We start from the raw sequence: 17,980 nt of genomic DNA, 5'->3' as shown, positions 1-17,980 counted from the left end.
ATCAAGGAGCTAGCCTACAGTCCCGACTAACTGAAGCAGAGGATCGAATCTCAGGAGCTGAAGATTCCCTAGAATCTATGGAGAAAGTTCAAAAATCAATACAAATCTAGTCCAATCAACAAAACAGATCGCTACAGGAGATTCAAGACACTATTAGGAAGCCCAATTTATGGATTATAGGTATTGAGGAAAACTTGGAGAAAGAAGTTTATGGGATAGGCAACCTATTTAACAGAATATTAGCTGAGAACTTCCCAAATATCCAGAAGGATAGGCCTATACAGATACAAGAAGCATTTAGAACCCCAAACCGACCACACCAGAATTAACACTCCACTATCACCTCTGGACAGAGCAACACGCCAAAAACTGAAGAAAGAAATCACAGAACTAAATAATTGCATGGACCAACTAGATTTAACTGACATCTACAGAATATTCCACCCAGCAACAACAGAATACCCATTCTTTTCGGCAGCACATAGAACATTCTCCAAAATAGATCACATCTTAGGGCACAAAGAAAATCTGTACAAATTCAGAAGTATCAAAACCATTCCCTGCATTCTGTCAGACCGCAATTCAATAAAATTAGAGCTCAACTCAAATAGCCACCACAGAAAATCCTACAATTCATGGAGAATAAACAACACACTGCTGAACCATCAGTGGGTCATTGAAGAAATTAAAACGAAATTCAAATGTTTATGCAATTCAACCAAATGAGGACACAAAGTACCACCTCCTTTGGGACATAGCAAAGGCAGTACTCAGAGGAAAATTTATATCTCTGAGTGCATACACCAACAAACTGTAGAAACAGCAACTCAATAATTTAAGGAAGCACCTTAATATCCTTGAAAGAGAACAATAAGCTAAACCCAAAGTCAATAGATGGAAGCGAATAATTAAAATCAAATCAGAATTAAATCAATTAGTGACAAAAAAAACCATTGAAAGAATCAACAAAACAAAGAGTTGGTTCTTTGAAAAAATCAACAAGATACACAGACCCTTGGCAAACCTGACGAAAAATCGATGGCAGCACACTCATATAAACAAGATAAGAGATGAAACAGGTAACATCACCACAGAAATAACTGAAATTCAGAAAATAATAAGGGACTATTTTGCAAACCTTTATGCCAACAAATTTGAGAACTTGGAAGAAATGGATGATTTCCTAGAAAAAATTCATATCCCAAACTAACCATGAAGATTTAAACCTTCTAAACAGACCCATATGCAGTATTGAAATAGAAACGGCAATAAATGATCTCCCATCCAAGAAAAGCCCATGTCCAGACGGATTCAGTGCAGAATTCTACAAGGCTTTTAAAACAGAACTCACACCAATATTTCTCAAACTCTTCAATGAAATTGAGAGAACATTCACTACCAGACACATTCTATGAAGCCAGTATAACCCTCATCCCAAAACCAGGCAGGGACTCATCACAGAAAGAGGACTATAGACCGATTTCCCTGATGAACATAGACGCAAAAATTCTCAACAAAATTCTGGCCAATCAACTTCAACAGGTCATCAAAAAAAAATCATACACCACGATCAAACTGGATTCATCCCAGGATCCAAAGTTGGTTTAATATACGCAAGTCATTTAATGTAATCCACTACATCAACCGGAGCAAGATAAAGAACCACATGGTTTTATCTCTGGATGCGGAAAAAGTGTTCGATAAAATCCAGCACCCATTTATGCTGAAAGCCCTGGAAAAACTGGGATTCCAGGGAACATTCCTGAATATAATCAAGGCAGTTTATGACAAACCAACAGCAAGTATAACTCTAAATGGTGAAAAACATTCCCTTTAAAATCAGGAACAAGGCAGGGATGTCCACTCTCTCCCCTGCTCTTCAACATAGTACTAGAATTCCTAGCCAGAGCAATTAGGCAAGAAGAAAATATAAAGGGGATCCAAATAGGAAAAGATGAAGTTAAATTTTCTCTCTTTGCAGATGACATGATCCTATACCTAAAGAATCCCATAGACTCTACCCCCAAGCTACTAGAGCTGATCCAAAACTTTGGCAAAGTTGCAGGATAAAAAATAAACCCTCCTAAATCAATGGCCTTTCTCTATGCTAATGACCAGAAGACCAAGGCAGAAATCAGGAAAGCAACTCCTTTTGCCGTAGCCCCCAAAAGCATAAAATACCTGGGAATAACCTTAACCAAAGAAGTGAAAGACCTCTTTGATGAGAACTTTAAAAGCTTGAAAAACGAAATTAAGTCAGAACTAAGGAAATGGAAAAACCTCCCATGCTCCTGGATTGGGAGGATTAATATAATCAAAATGGCAATATTACCAAAGGCTATCTATAAATTCAATGCAATACCCATTAATATCCCAACACCATTTTTTTAATGAAATAGAGGAAGCAATCCACAAATTCATATGGAATAATAAAAGACCTCGAATAGCAAAAACAATCCTAAGCAGAAAGAACAGTGCTGGAGGAATTACAATACCCAACTTCAAGCTGTATTATAAAGCTATAGTAATAAAAACAGCTTGGTATTGGCACCGGAACAGGCCTGAAGACCAATGGAACAGAATTGAAGACCCAGAAATGAACGCACAGAACTACACCTACTTAATCTTTGATAAAGGAGCTAAAACAATAGTTTGGAAGAAAGATAGCCTCTTTAACAAATGGTGCTGGCAAAACTGGCTCAACACATGCAACAAACTAAAACTAGATCCTTATATATCACCCTGCACCAAAATCAATTCCAAATGGATTAAAGACCTCGATATCAAAACAGACATCCTGAAAACACTAAAGACAGGAGTAGGAGAAACACTTGGGCTCCTTGGCACAGGATGGAACTTCCTTAACAAAGACCCAGAAAGGCTACAAATCAAAGAAAGGTTGGACAAATGGGACTGCATCAAACTGCAGAGCTTCTGCACGGCAAAGGACATAGCTCGCAAGATAAACAAAGCCCACAGACTGGGAGAAGATCTTACCGGCCATTCAACGGACAAAGGCCTCATTTCTAAAATTATGTGCAGAAGTAAAAAAATTACCTTCTTCCAAAACAAAACCGCAAAGAACCAATAGTCCCCTCATCAAGTGGGCTAAAGACTTACAAAGAAACTTCTCTGATGAGGAAATGAGAATGGCCAATAGACATATGAAAAAATGCTCTACATCACTGGCCATAAAAGAAATGCAAATCAAAACAACATTGAGATTCCATCTCACCCCAGCAAGAATGTCATATATCAAGAAAACTAATAACAACTGTTGGAGGGGATGTGGCCAAAAGGGAACCCTACTTCATTGTTGGTGAGAATGTAAACTGGTTCAGCCACTCTGGAAAGCAGTATGGAGTTTCCTCAGAAGGCTAAATATAGAACTTTCCTGTGATCCAGCAACCCCACTTTTGGTTATCTCTCCAAAAAACCACAAACAAAATCACAGTAAAGCCACCAGCACAATAGTGCAATTAGTCATAGCTAGAATCTGGAACCAACCCAGATGCCCCTCAGTAGACGAATGGATCAGGAAAATATGGTAAGTATACACAATGGAATTTTATGCCTCTATCAGAAAGAATGACATTGCCCTATTCGTAAGGAAATGGAAGGACATGGAAAAAATTATACTAAGTGAAGTGAGCCATACCCAAAGAAACATGGACTCAATGGTCTCCCCTATTGGGAATAATTAGCACAGGTTTAGGCTGGTCACAGCAGAGGATCACAAGAGCCCAATAGCTATACCCTTATGAACACATAAGATGATGCTAAGTGAAATGAACTCCATGTTATGGAAATGATTCTTATATCAGTGTTGTAACTACTTTCAACATCCCATGTGTATCTGTAGCTTCTACTATTGATGATGTTCTTGTATCACCTTCCTGTGGTTGTACCTACACTGTCTCTGTAATCTTATATGAGTATATTGGAAACCATGTATACTGGTATTAGAACTAGTAAATTGAAAGGGAATACCAAAATCGAGAGACACAGGGTAAAAAAGACAAACAACTACAAAAGCAATAATTGCAAAACTGTTTGATGTAAGTTACCTGAGCACCTCATGGGGGAAAAAGAAAGGGCGGGGGGATGAGGGACGAGGTAACCAACAGTATAAGCAATGTATCCAATGCCTAACGTATGAAACTATAACTTCTCTGTACATCAGTTTGATAATAAAAATTGGGAAAAAAGATAAAATATATTATTGTAAGATAACATGATTACTTTTTTATGGTGATAGACATTAGATAGATATTAGTTAATCATTTAGTTTCACAGAAATTAACTCTAAAAAAAAAAACATGGCCTTAAGGAAGACTCATTTTTACCTTGACATTTATGTATCTGTTCAGTCTTGTTTAACTAATTATGATTGATGATTTACAACTTAAGGTAAATTAATGATTGCCTTCAGTTATTGAAGAGGAGAAAAAATATTTTTAATTTTATTTGTTTTGTTTTTGTTGCTAGTCCTGGGACGTGGACTCAGGGCCTGAGCACTGTCCCTGGCTTCTTTTTGCTCAAGGCTAGCACTCTACCTGTTGAGCCACAGAGCCACTTCCGGCTTTTTCTATAGATGTGGTGCTGAGTAATTGAACCCAGGTCTTCATGTATACGATGCGAGCACTTTACCAATAGGCCATATTCCCAGTCCCAAAAGTATTTTTAATTTTATAAAGAATGACTTTAACCATTTTATGAGAATGAATCAGTAACAGCTGAAGATATGATATTTGAATGTGGCAGGACTGCAACATTTTCAAAGTAGAAATCTAGCCAATTTTTAAGAAAAATCAGTGTTCCAGTTTTGACCTTCAATGTTTCTGAAACATATGCAGAACATTTTCTTCTTGCTGCCTCCTGCCAAACTCATTATGTATGCCACAATAATTTTCTCTTATGTTTGGGAAGCTCAAGTGTATAATAGAATAAAGAATTTCCTAATTCAGGTTTACTAGTTTTAATGGTAGAATCAAAACAAGAAGCATTTGAGAGAGATTTTTGAAATATTTTGCTCAAAGATTATATGTAAGGCTAAGAACGTGGCTCAAGTATTATAAAGCCTATATAGTAGGAACCTGGCAAATGTGAGGCTCGCAGTTGAAATTCTAGTACTGCCCCTTCTAAAAAAATTACATGTAAAAATGAAGAGTTTTACTCATTTAATTTATTAAGTACTTATCATATGCCAGACCTTCTTATGAAGCCTGAATGACAGGCTTAGTAAAATGATGAGGATTGATAAAGCTCCATCTTCTAAGAGCTTATATTCTCATAGAATGATATTGGGAAATGAAGAGAATTTCAGATTATATATTCTGTGAAAAATAAAACCTAATCAACTAGAGAACCTTGCCTGAGATTGGAATGATTTGATTATTTGGAGGGAAGTCTAAATTTGATCAGTTGCTGTAAAGTAGGAAAATTATACCATATTTCTGAAACAGAAATGCCAGTGTAAGGGAGGACTATGACTGAGATGATAGCCAGGATTGATAGTGAAAGTTCAGTGGTAGAGATTGAAGTTGGGGAAAACAGATTAAATCATCTCTTGGATTATGTAAGTAGTTTTGGTTGTGTTCCTAATGGAGATTCCTTGGATCTTTTCTTTTTTTTTTTGGCCAGTCCTTGGGCTTGGACTCTGGGCCTGAGCACTGTCCCTGGCTTCTTTTTGCTCAAGGCTAGCACTCTGCCACTTGAGCCACAGCGCCACTTCTGGCCATTTTCTGTATATGTGGTGCTGGGGAATCAAATCCAGGGCCTCATGTATATGAGACAGGCACTCTTGCCACTAGGCCATATCCCCAGCCCCTCCTTGGATCTTTATACATGAGAAGGTTTTAACTTATTTGAAGAAGTTTACTCTGGAATCTATAAAGAATGTGTGTGTGAGAGAGAGAAAGAGAGAGAGGCAGAGAGACAGAAGAGAGGACACTCATAAAGGCAAAGAATTTGGTGAACGAAACATGGACTCTATGGTTTCCCTCATTGGGAATAATTAGTACATGTCTAGGATAGTACTAGCAGAAGCTCAGTAGCTCAATAGCTATATCCATATGAACACATAAGGTAATGCTAAGTGAAATGAACTTCAAGTTATGGAAACAAGTGGCACATTGTTGTTATTTTCAACATGCCATGTGAAACCATGCCCTTTTTTCCCCCATATTTCTTTCCTGTGGTTTTACTGATAATCACTGTAACTGATTTTAGTACCCTAGACACTGTATATACATGTATTGGAGCTAGGGAAGGGAAAGGAATACCAAAATGGAGAGACAAAGGATAAAACGACAAACCAATGCAACAGCAATACTTACAAAACTATATGGTGTAAACCAGCTGTACAACTCATTGCGGGGGTGGGGGGTAGAAGTGGAGAAGGGAGAAGTGGGAGAAAATGAGGGAGGAGGTAACAATTTGGATAAGCAATTTACTCACTGCCTTATGTGTGAAACTAACCCCTCTGTACTTCACTTTGACAATAAAGAAATTAAAAAAAAAGAGTAGAGCTGGAAGCTGGTAGCAAAATGGAGTGAAGCTTTTGAGGAGTGGCATGAGTGTACCTGTGCTATATACTAATTGCACATGCTGATAACTTGTATGTCCACTTGTGCATTTGGGAATTTGAAAACTAAATTCTTTGAAATACCATAGTTTAAAGTAGACTCCATAAGACTTGGGAACTTGCCTAAACATATTTAAAATGTTTGAGGAAGATAGTGTAGCTTTTGTAGTTTCTTTTTGGTATTTAACATAAAGTATACTATTGGGAAAAATATTGAGTTAGTAAATTTAAGTTCTGTGGATAAGTACATGCTAGATTGCTCCCTTTTTCTGCCTTAAAATTTATACTAGTAGTAACTACTACAATAAGAAAAAATATTAAGACCACTTTAAATATGTATAGTTGAAAAGTAGTTATTGCTTTGTGAGGAAAAATATGAACATAATTTCTTGCTACATGATATAAATAAAATTTATATGCTTAATGTTTTGGTTTTATTTAATGATTCAATCTGCTGGGAATTTTTTTCTAGTCACATTGTCTTGATGCTTGCTGATGATATGGCGTGCAATGCTAGAAATCCAAAACCCGCTACAGTGTTTAGTCACAAGAATATGGAACTGAATGTGTATGGAGATGATGTGGAAGTGGATTATAGAAGCTACGAGGTAATTTGTTTAATCTAGCAAGTTTTTGGAAATGTAATCGCTTTTAAGCTCTAAGATAATGGGAGAATATATTTAATTATTTTTCTTAAAGTTTAGTACGTAATTGTCACTGAGTCTTGCTATAATGTATCTGTAAAGTTCCTGTCAGAGACTAGTACATGAGTAAGATTCTTAAAACATGAAGATTACACGTATGTATCTAGGATAGAATTTTTTTTTTTTTTTTGGTCGGTTGCTGCAGTCGTTGCCGGCCAGAGGCTTGGGGGGCAAGTAGAGACGGAGTCGTGGAAGAAGAGGGGGCCCGGGCTAGACAGACTCCAGAGACCAGACTCGAGGTACAGATCTAGTTTATTGCCCAGTTTCAAAGCCTATATAGACGAATCACCCAATATATGTAATCAACAACCAATAGGCAACAGACACCTTAGGGACTCTATTGAATAGGGACTTTCTAGGAGGTGCAGGCTTGGGGCGGAGCCAACTCATGCCTTGATGCCCATTGGGTTTGCCCAAGAGCATGTAGTGACTCTGCTGTTTGCAGCAGAGTTCCGGGCCTATGTGGCTCTATGCCGGGGATAGTAGCTCCCCTACGGCATTTCTCACAGTCGGTTATGGGGCTTGAACTCAGGGGCCTAGGTACTTACGCCCCTAAGCTTTTCAGCTCAAGGCTAGTGCTCTACCACTTGATCCACAGCTCCACTTCTGGTTTTTCTGGTGGTTAATTGGAGATAAGAGTCTCATGGACTTTCCTGCCCAGGCTGGCTTTGAGCTGCAATCCTCAAATTTCAGCCTCCTGAGTAGCTAGAATTACAGGCACCTGACATAGAAAAATTGTATATTGCCTTTTCTTTTCCTTTTATTTTTTTAAAATTTTTTATTGTTAAGGTGATATGCAGAGGGGTTACAGTTACATACTTAAGGTAGTGAGCACATTTCTTGTCAAACTTGTTACCTCCTCCCTCATTTTCCTCCTCCCCAATTCTCTCCCCCCCCACCCCAGCAAGTTGTACAGTCGGTTTACAACATATTGTCTTATAAGTATTGCTGTTACATTGGTTCACCTTTTACCCTTTGTCTCACCATTTTGATGTTCCTCTTTAGAGAATTTTAATGAAGTTCATATGTCAACTTTTTCTTACAGGAAATTTTTCATATTTTTTCATGTTTGATCTAAAATTACAAATTCATTATTTGTAATAAAAATACAAAATAATTTTGGAAAAATTGAGTAACAAAAAATTAACCCTTATTTCTAATTAGACATTAAACTGCTTTCAATATGCCCCCATACAATATGCACATTTAATTTAAGTAAAAATGTCATTATATTTGCATTGAAACTTCTTTTAAAATTCAAGACATGATGATTGTGATTAAAATTTGATGACATAGTCCATTATATATCTTTTTTTTTTTTTTTTTTTTTTTTGCCAGTCCTGGGCCTTGGACTCAGGGCCTGAGCACTGTCCCTGGCTTCTTCCCGCTCAAGGCTAGCACTCTGCCACTTGAGCCACAGCGCCGCGCTTCTGGCCGTTTTCTGTATATGTGGTGCTGGGGAATCGAACCTAGGGCCTCGTGTATCCAAGGCAGGCACTCTTGCCGCTAGGCTATATCCCCAGCCCCCCATTATATATCTTAAACCTAGCTAGTATTTATTAGACACTCAGAAATGTTTGTTTAATGAGTTCAGTGTGTATGAATGTTTGACTTTTTACTTACATAATTGTTTTTGAATGTAGACCAAATCACCACTCCCTTCTTACTTAGTCAACAAGTAGTATTTTTAGTAATATTAGGAAGCTGGGTGCTGTTGGCTCATGCCTGTAAGCCTAGCTACTGAGGAGGCTGAGATCCAGAGGATCATGGTTTGAAGCCAGCCTGAGCAGAAAACTCTGAAACTCTGTCTCCAAAATATCCACCAAAGCTGAGCTGGCCGTGTTTCTCAAGTGGTAGAGCAAGAGCTGAGCAAGCAAGCTGAATGAGTACAAGACCCTGAGTGAGCCCTAGTACTGTGTGTGTATGTGTGGGTATAAATGTGTATATATATACATATATATGTATATATACACATAATTGTGCATATCCATATATACACATAATTGTGTATATACATAATTGTGTATATACATATACATATATGCAAAATGTAAATTAATGGACTTAAATACAAATTTATACACTGTGATCTAGGAAAATGTTTTAACAAGAAAGCTAAATAGATTTTCTAATTTTGAATGTTAGATTATACATTATATATGTCTTAGCTGTTAACTTTAAACATTTTATTCTCTGTAACTTTAAATATGCCTTCAAAGAATACCAGAAGGGTGGAAATTCCAGATTGGGAAATTTGGCTTAAAGTGTTACTAATTTTTTTATATGTTAAAGCTTCTTCTAAAGAAATCTAAGTAATACAGTGCATTCAGAAATTAACTGTATATAATTTAGGGAGATTATTTATGGAACTGTTCTCTTTCATGATTAATCTATAAGTAGTTATCTAGTAAGCTGCTATAATGTAGCAGAATTTATACATTTTTATATTTTACCTTCCCAAAGAATTGTTTATGTAATTTTACCTTTTTAAGCTTTTGGGTAGCTTCTATACTTTGCATAACATTTAAAATTTTAAATGTAAAAATAACTTCTTTCCCAAGATAGTTTTTGCTTTGTTCTCTCTATTTCTGTCTGTCTGCCTCTGTCTCTGTCACTCTGCTTCTGTCTCTATCTCTCATTTTTCCAAATTTATGATTCTTTTTTCTCTTTTTAAACTCTGAGTGCTGGGTTTTCAGGTGTTCACCTTCATGCCCAGAGAGATTTTAGTATTTTTAAAAATAGACATAAAGTTACTTAGATTTTTATGTTTAAGTAAATATATTTTATTTGAGCTGTAATTATTTTTGTGCTTTATTTTTAGGTTTTACTGAGTAATTCATAGAGAAATGAGTAGTGATTTTTAGAGTAAAAAGTATTTTTTAGTTTTTTTCAGATTCTATTTTATCTGATGTCTCTAATTTTTTTCAGGTAACTGTGGAGAATTTTTTGCGAGTATTAACTGGTAGGATCCCACCTAGTACTCCTCGGTCAAAACGTCTTCTTTCTGATGATAGAAGCAATATTCTTATTTATATGACAGGTAATTTCAGAATGTCGATAATGCATAGTAGAGGATTGAATCTCTAAGGAAACTTACATGGGAAGCTACTTAAACATATTAGGTGATTTCTAGTTCAAAGTGTTGATCTTGTAGTTGAGGGTTGTCATGATCCAACATTATTTGAAGTGGTATATGAAAATGGTACAGATTGAGCATTTTAATTCTGAAAAGCTACAAAATCTGAAAAATTTTTAGCTCCAACCTGGATGACAATAATGGAAAATTTCATACTTAGTGTTGTAGAAAAGATAATAAAATTGAGGTGCACTGAAAATAATGATGTATGATCTTCAGGCTCTGTGGATAAGGTATATATGGGACAAAAATTCATGTTTACATTTGGGTTCTATTCCCATGGTATCTGGGTATGTAGAAACAAATGTAAAACTTGAGAAATCTATTACTGAACCACTTAAAATCTCAAACATTACAGATAAGGAATCCTTCATCTTGTAACATTGTGTGCTAGTCTGTGATTTCTTATCTCTATGCTTTTTCCTATTGCATGTTAATTACTTTTTCCTTAATGTCTTGGTATAGCATCTCTGACTTCAGTTTTATTCTGTTCTCCTATTAGAGTATTTAATAAAATTACAAATGTCCCTCTTCTGCTGAAAACTTTCTAATGATCTTCCATTAATTCATCCTCAAAATTTATTGTGCATAAGGATTAACTTGATGTGGATGGTAGTCCTTATCCTCAAACTCTTACTCAGTTTTGGTCTAGGATGAGGTTCCTGAAAATTATGTCGTGGGCATGTTTCTCAGATATGAGATGGAGATATAGTTGTCTTTTAATTATACTTTGAGGAATACTGGAAATTAGCCACTCTATAATATAATTCACTTAAATAGTATGCATTTTGTGTTATGATTTCATTATATTATTATTGCAGTCTTAGTTCTTACTTTTTTTTCCTTCTAATTATAGACACTCTACTGTTCTGGCCATCCAAACACATCCTTACATCATTGCTTTTGCTCATGATGTCCTTTCAATTCACATTGCATTCCTGATTACTTCTTATTTTTTAGTGTTAGCTCAGGAGTTTCTTCCATCAACAATTTCCTTTCTAAGTCTAAGGTGACCTATCTCTCCAGTTCCCTGGAACAGTGCTAGTTTACATCTGTTGACTCAATATAATTATTAATGGTCCTTTCTTTTTACCTCAGAAGTATCCAGGTATGAGTAACATATTTTGTAATCATCCTTCCAAAGACACTTTTAATATTCTTGGCATAGGCACTCTTCTTTATATTCCTATATTAACCTTCAGTTTCTCACATAGCATTTAGCTTATTGCTTTCTTGTTTCAGTGGTTACTGTCTGTACTGTATTTGAATTCAAAGATATTGCTGGTTATATATTTACCACAAGCACATGTGTTATAGTACTTAATATAAATATCAATGAAAAGATGCTTTATACATTTCTCCGAGGGTTTTCTATTTAACTGATAATAAAACAGGTATAAAATAATTCTTAGAGGGGCACAGCCAGTATTTGAATAGACTGTCTCTTTCATGATTACTAAATATGTGTCACAGTCTTCTAACTAGACATAATAGAATTATGGGCAGTGGCCATTAGTCACAACATTAACTCTTGAGGGAAACCACACTTCTTAGAACTATTACCATACTAAATATACACTAAGTGGTGCTAGTGTACCAAGGTGCCAGCTAGTGTTTTCAGCTCATTTCTCACCAAAAAGTTTGCCTGGTATTTGACTTTTTAATGGATGGAATACAATTTTAATATAATAGGTGCCAGTGAAAAAGAATGTAAATGTGGTTGAATCATAGAAGAATGAAGTGGAATTATAGAAAACGTCTTAAGGGAGCCAGGTACCAGTGGCTCATGCCTGTAATCCTAGCTATTTGGGAGGCTGAGAATGGGAGAACTGTGGTTCTATTCCAACCTGGCAGAAATATCTGTAAGATTATCTCTGGAGAAAGCCGGTGCCACACACTTTTCTCAGCTATGACAGGAAGCCTGCAGGAAGAATATCATGCTCTAGCTACATTTCTGTAGGAATCAAGACTCTTGTCTCAAAGATAATGATCTCAAAAAGAGCCTGGAAGTGTGACTCAGTGGTAGAGTGCCAGTTTAGCAAGTATGAGGCCCTGAGTTCAAACCCCAGTATTAAAAACACTCTTAAAGAGACTAAGGTCATGGCTAAAGTGAGAGCGCCACCTGCCTGACAAGCACAGACACCAAGTTAAAAACAAAAACAAATTTAGATTTGAAACTTTTCTACTGTTACTTTTGGTGGTGATACTGGGGTTTGCAGTCTTTTTACTTGCTGTTCCGGTACTTAAGTACTGGGGCCATTCCTTCAGCCCTTTCTACTTTTTTTTTTTAAATGGAGTTTTGATGTCTTGATATTTTCCCAGAGCCAGTCTCAGGCCAGTATTTTCCTACCTGTGCCTCCTGCATAGCTGGGAAAATAGCTGTGTACCACATACCTGGCTTATTGGTTGAGATGGGGTCTTCCTAACCTTTTTCTGGTCTGGCTTCAAGTTGATATTCCCAATCTCCCCATCCTGAATGCATGTGTGAACACTGCACACAGCCCTTTATGTACTGTTTTTTAGACACCCCATGCTTTTTCCTCTTGAATTGGTAAGGTAGGCAGTTATGTTTATTTGTATTTGCCATCCATATTTTAGAGTATAAAGAGCAGGTGTATTGAAATATTGCAACAAGTTAAGTAAATGTATATATAACTATTAAGTTTATATTGTAAAAAAAAATACATCTGCTTTATCTTTTGGCTCTTCTTACAAGGTCATGGGGGAAATGGTTTCCTGAAATTCCAAGATTCTGAAGAAATTACCAACATAGAACTTGCAGATGCTTTTGAACAAATGTGGCAGAAAAGACGGTAATCAGCAAATGACTTTCCATAAATTAAATTAGTACCAGAATTTTCCATGGTAGATTTTTAGTTCATGTTGTATAAGACTAATTTACTGGAGTCATTTCTTCTACCCTTTAAAATTATATTTAATAGTTCCATTGAACTGAGTTTTTAAAAGGAAACTTCAGTTATTACATGACATGAAAAACATTGACCTGTAGCATCACATCTCTTGTTCTTTTTTTTTTTTTGGCCAGTCCTGGGCCTTGGACTCAGGGCCTGTGCACTGTCCCTGGTTTCTTTTTGCTCAAGGCTAGCACTCTGCCACTTGAGCCACAGCGCCGCTTCTGGCCGTTTTCTGTATATGTGGTGCTGGGGAATTGAACCCAGGGCCTCCTGTATACGAGGCGAGCTCTCTTGCCACTAGGCCATATCCTCAGCCCCACATCTCTTGTTTTTTAACATTTTTTTTTTAGAAATGATAATCCTTCTAACCAAATGTCCTCTTATTTTGTGGAGATTCTGAACAGCATTTGATTTTCAACTTGTCCCTAGTCTTGCTTTCTATGACATTCTGTGATTCCCAGGAAGATAACACAATTCTGTTTATTGGATATTGTGGTTTAATATTTTGTTTTATTTTCTGGGAGCAATGTTAACTGTTTATTTAGCCCGGGTATGGAGGAAACCTGTCTACTTCTACTTTCCCCTCACCAGGTAGCCATCTTATAAAATAGATCTGATTATGTGATTGTTTCACTAAAAGAAATAAGCAAGTGAAAATACCCCTCCTCTCTGTACACTTTGGTAGTTTCCTAAACTTTAAAAGACTCAGACTTCAAATGAAACCTACAAATCAAACCCTACCTTACCCTTTGAAACAAACTTCTCTCCATTTTCCCAAACTTACTCTAAACTCTAGAGTATATTTAGAACTGTTCCCCTTTTCTAGGCTTTTATGCTTTTTCCTTTACTGGCATGTAGTTTTCTTTCTTTTTTTTTTCCTGTGAGATAAATTAATCACCTTCATTACCCTTATCAGATACCATTACCTGCCTTGTTTCTCTTTGTACTTTCTCTTATTCCTCTGTCAGGGCTCATAGAACCCTTTGACTTTGTAACTACCTTAGCTCTATGGAGGCAGCAATTTTCTCTCTGTCTCTTTTTATATATGCATATGTATACACACATATACAACATTTATATGTGAAGAATGATACATTATTAAATATGGGATATATTAGTAATATTTAATATTAAAATGTTTTCCATACTACAGTTTTTAATAGATGTATATTTATTTTTGTGAGAACTTGTGTTTGAACATAGGGCCTCAAGCTTCTAGCTTGTCTGAGTTGCCACTTTACCACTTAAACCAAACTTCCAGTCAGCAGTTTTGAACAGATGTGGCAGAAAAGATAGATTAGCAAGTAACTTTTTTCATAAATTAAATTAATGCCAGATTTTTTCATGATAGATTTTTTAGTCCTTATTTTATAAGATTTTAATTTACTTTAATAATTACTTATACAATATAAATTTATATTTAATATTTCCATTAAACTAAGTTTTTAAAAGGATACTTTAGTTATTACATAACATGAAAAATATTGACCTTAATTGGAGATGGAGTCTTTGGACTTTTCTGCCTGGCCTGGATTAAAACTATGATCTTTCCGAGCTCAACCCCCTAAGAAACTGGGATTATAAGCATAAGCTACTAACAACCAGTTTGTTTGTTCCTTTTTGAGGTGGTTTTTTTTTTTTATAGTGAGTCTTGCTATATCACCCAGGTTGGTCTTGAGACATAATTCTTCTCTCTGAGCCTCCTCAGAAGCTGGGATTACAGATGTGAGCCACCAAACCTGGCTCTCAGTAAGTTTTGTAACACTTACTCCAGTTGAGTTATATGTTTGTTTGTCTTCCAATTATAGTTAGTTGAGTATGATGACTAAGTCACAACACATAGATGTGTACAAGCATATATACACACATGTATGTATATATGTATGTATACACACGTGTGTATATATGTATGTATACAGACACAAACACATACACATGCACATATATGTTTGTGAACCTAGCTCAGTTTCCAATTCCATGTGGCTGTCAAGCAAGTGGTTGTTAAGCTGAATATTTGTGTGAATCATATGGCAATAGTCAAGGAAGAAGACAGAATTCGAAGCAGCTACTTTGTGGCACAACCTCTTCTCCTTGTTTGGATGTTTTTTCAAGACAGGATGAGTTCTTTAACTTTTAGCTCATAAGATGATATCTTACATTCTAGAAGTATTGTAGAAATATTTGTGTATGGTTGACAGCATGACTCACTCAAAGATATCATCACTTTCCTTTCAGTTATAATGAACTACTGTTTATTATTGACACTTGCCAAGGAGCATCAATGTATGAACGATTTTATTCACCTAACATAATGGCTCTAGCTAGTAGCCAAGTGGGAGAAGACTCACTCTCGGTAGGTATATTTCCCAGTTTGTAAACTTCTGTGTCTTTGGAAAGTGTAACTATTTTTGCAATGACTTACATGCTTTGTGACCATATCTGTCATTTCTTTTCTTTTTTTTTTTTTTTTTTTTGGCCAGTCCTAGGCCATGAACTCAGGGCCTGAGCACTGTCCCTGGCTTCTTTTTTGCTCAAGGCTAGCACTCTGCCACTTGAGCCACAGCGCCACTTCTGGCCATTTTCTGTATATGTGGTGCTGAGGAATCGAACCCAGGGCCTCATGTATATGAGGCAAGTATTCTTGCCACTAGGCCATATTCCCAGCCCCCTGTCATTTCTTATTCTTAGACCTTACACATAAGAGGAAACTTTGGTTTTGCTTTAAACATTTTGCTATAATGGCAGATATATGTGCTAATTTTTCTTTGTTTTCATAGCATCAACCTGATCCTGCAATTGGAGTCCATCTTATGGATAGGTACACATTTTATGTCTTGGAATTTTTGGAAGAAATTATTCCATCTAGCCAAAGTAGTATGAATGACCTTGTAAGTATTTGCTTGGTTTGATTTTTAGCACATGCGTACAATATTAATGTGGTATGTGAATATGCATATATCAGTCTAATAAGATTGTACCTCCCCAGGATCTCCCTGGGTTGTTCTTCATTGTTGTTATTATACCTTTTCAGAGCTTCTGTAACTTTTCTTTGGTAACATTTATCACAGTTGGCTTTTTATAAATGACCTTAGTAATTGAGTGGAAGTCTTTCATATTTAGTTGGAAGTTTCTGAAAAAGAACAACCTTATCATATATTTTATGTACTCTACCACATGTAATATAGTCTTTTAACATGGCTTGTTGAAATTAATTTTTTTTCTTCTGACTTTTTCTGGGTTTTGCATGTTTTAATTACATTAGCTTTGAAGTTGCTATTGAAAATAGTCCTAATAATAAGCTTGAAACAAAAAAAAGGAAGAAGAAAAAAAGCTTGAAACATATCTCATGTGGATAATTGCTGTGTGTCAGTGTCTTTCATTGTTTTTCTATTAACTTATGCCTTGTTCATTTATTCACAAACATTTGTTCTCTTTTTATTTTTTATTTTTCATGTCTTGCTCTGTAGCACAGGCTGGCTTAGAGCTCACCAGCCTCCCACTGCTGTGAAAATTATATTGGAGGGCTGGGAATATGGCCTAGTGGCACGAGTGCTTGCCTCGTATATATGAAGCCCTGGGTTCGATTCCCCAGCACCACATATATAGAAAAGGCCAGAAGTGGTGCTGTGGCTCAAGTGGCAGAGTGCTAGCCTTGAGCAAAAAGAAGCCAGGGACAGTGCTCAGGCCCTGAGTCCAAGGCCCAGGACTGGCAAAAAAGAAAAAAAGAAAAGAAAAAAAATTTTTTTTAATATTTTTTTATTATTAATTTGAACATAAATTTTTTTTAAAAGGTGTTGTGCAAAGAGGGTGCAGTTACATAGTAGGGCAGTGTGTACATTTCTTGTGATATCTTACAACCTGTTTTTCCATCCCTTGTCTAGGTCAGGTAGACCCATATGCAATATACAATGTATCAAGCACATATACAGTGTTCACAGACTTGGTCTCTACTGTCTCTCCATCTCCCTTTGTTAACAGTCATATATCAGGGAGATCATGCCCCTTTGTTTTCTGTGTTCTAGGCTTGTCTCACTCAACATTATTTGTTCGAGTTCTGGCCATTTCCCTGCGAATAACAATATTTCACCATTCCTAATCGCTATGTAGTATTCCATTGTGTATAAGTACCATATTTTTTGGATCCATTCGTCTGTGGAGGGGCATCTGGGTTGTTTGCAAATTTTGGCTATTGTGAATTGTGCCGCGATAAACATGGAAGTACAAATGTCCTTTTGATATCTTGGGTTTTGCTGTTTAGGATAGATGCCTAAGAGTGGTATGGCTGGGTCATAGGGTAGGTCTATATTGAGCTTTTTGAGAACCCTCCATACTGTTCTCCAAAGTGGTTGTACTAATTTGCACTCCCACCAACAGTGGAGAAGGGTTCCTCTTTTCCTGCATCCCCTCCAGCAGAAAAAAGAAAAAGAAAATTACATTGGAAAAAAATGAGGAAACTATTTTTGAAGTTGCTCATAGTTAAATCATTTTTAGTAAGCATTCCTTATTAATATATCTTTTCACAGCCATTAAGAAATTTACTGACTGTATTAGTTGTTTTTCAGTAAGAATGATCTATTCTCTTGCAGCTTATTATAGGTATAGTGACTTGACATATCTCTAGAATGTCTCTCTGTAATAA

The 17,980-nt window shown here is 36.2% G+C and overlaps 1 protein-coding gene across 2 annotated transcripts in view; it reads left to right on the top strand.

The window, feature by feature from the left end:
* Pigk (phosphatidylinositol glycan anchor biosynthesis class K) overlaps positions 1-17,980 on the top strand; it is a 97,738-nt gene that overhangs the window by 34,669 nt on the left and 45,089 nt on the right. For both annotated transcript variants that reach the window (XM_048351611.1, XM_048351610.1), the window contains exons 4-8: positions 7,059-7,194; positions 10,219-10,330; positions 13,143-13,239; positions 15,577-15,694; positions 16,119-16,229. In XM_048351611.1, the coding sequence (XP_048207568.1) occupies positions 7,059-7,194; positions 10,219-10,330; positions 13,143-13,239; positions 15,577-15,694; positions 16,119-16,229 (574 nt within the window). The remainder of the gene's footprint in view (positions 1-7,058; positions 7,195-10,218; positions 10,331-13,142; positions 13,240-15,576; positions 15,695-16,118; positions 16,230-17,980) is intronic.

The sequence above is a fragment of the Perognathus longimembris genome, chromosome 7 (genome assembly GCF_023159225.1).
Source record: "Perognathus longimembris pacificus isolate PPM17 chromosome 7, ASM2315922v1, whole genome shotgun sequence".
Classification (NCBI taxonomy): domain Eukaryota; kingdom Metazoa; phylum Chordata; class Mammalia; order Rodentia; family Heteromyidae; genus Perognathus; species Perognathus longimembris.
This window is presented reverse-complemented; position numbering and strand designations above follow the sequence as displayed.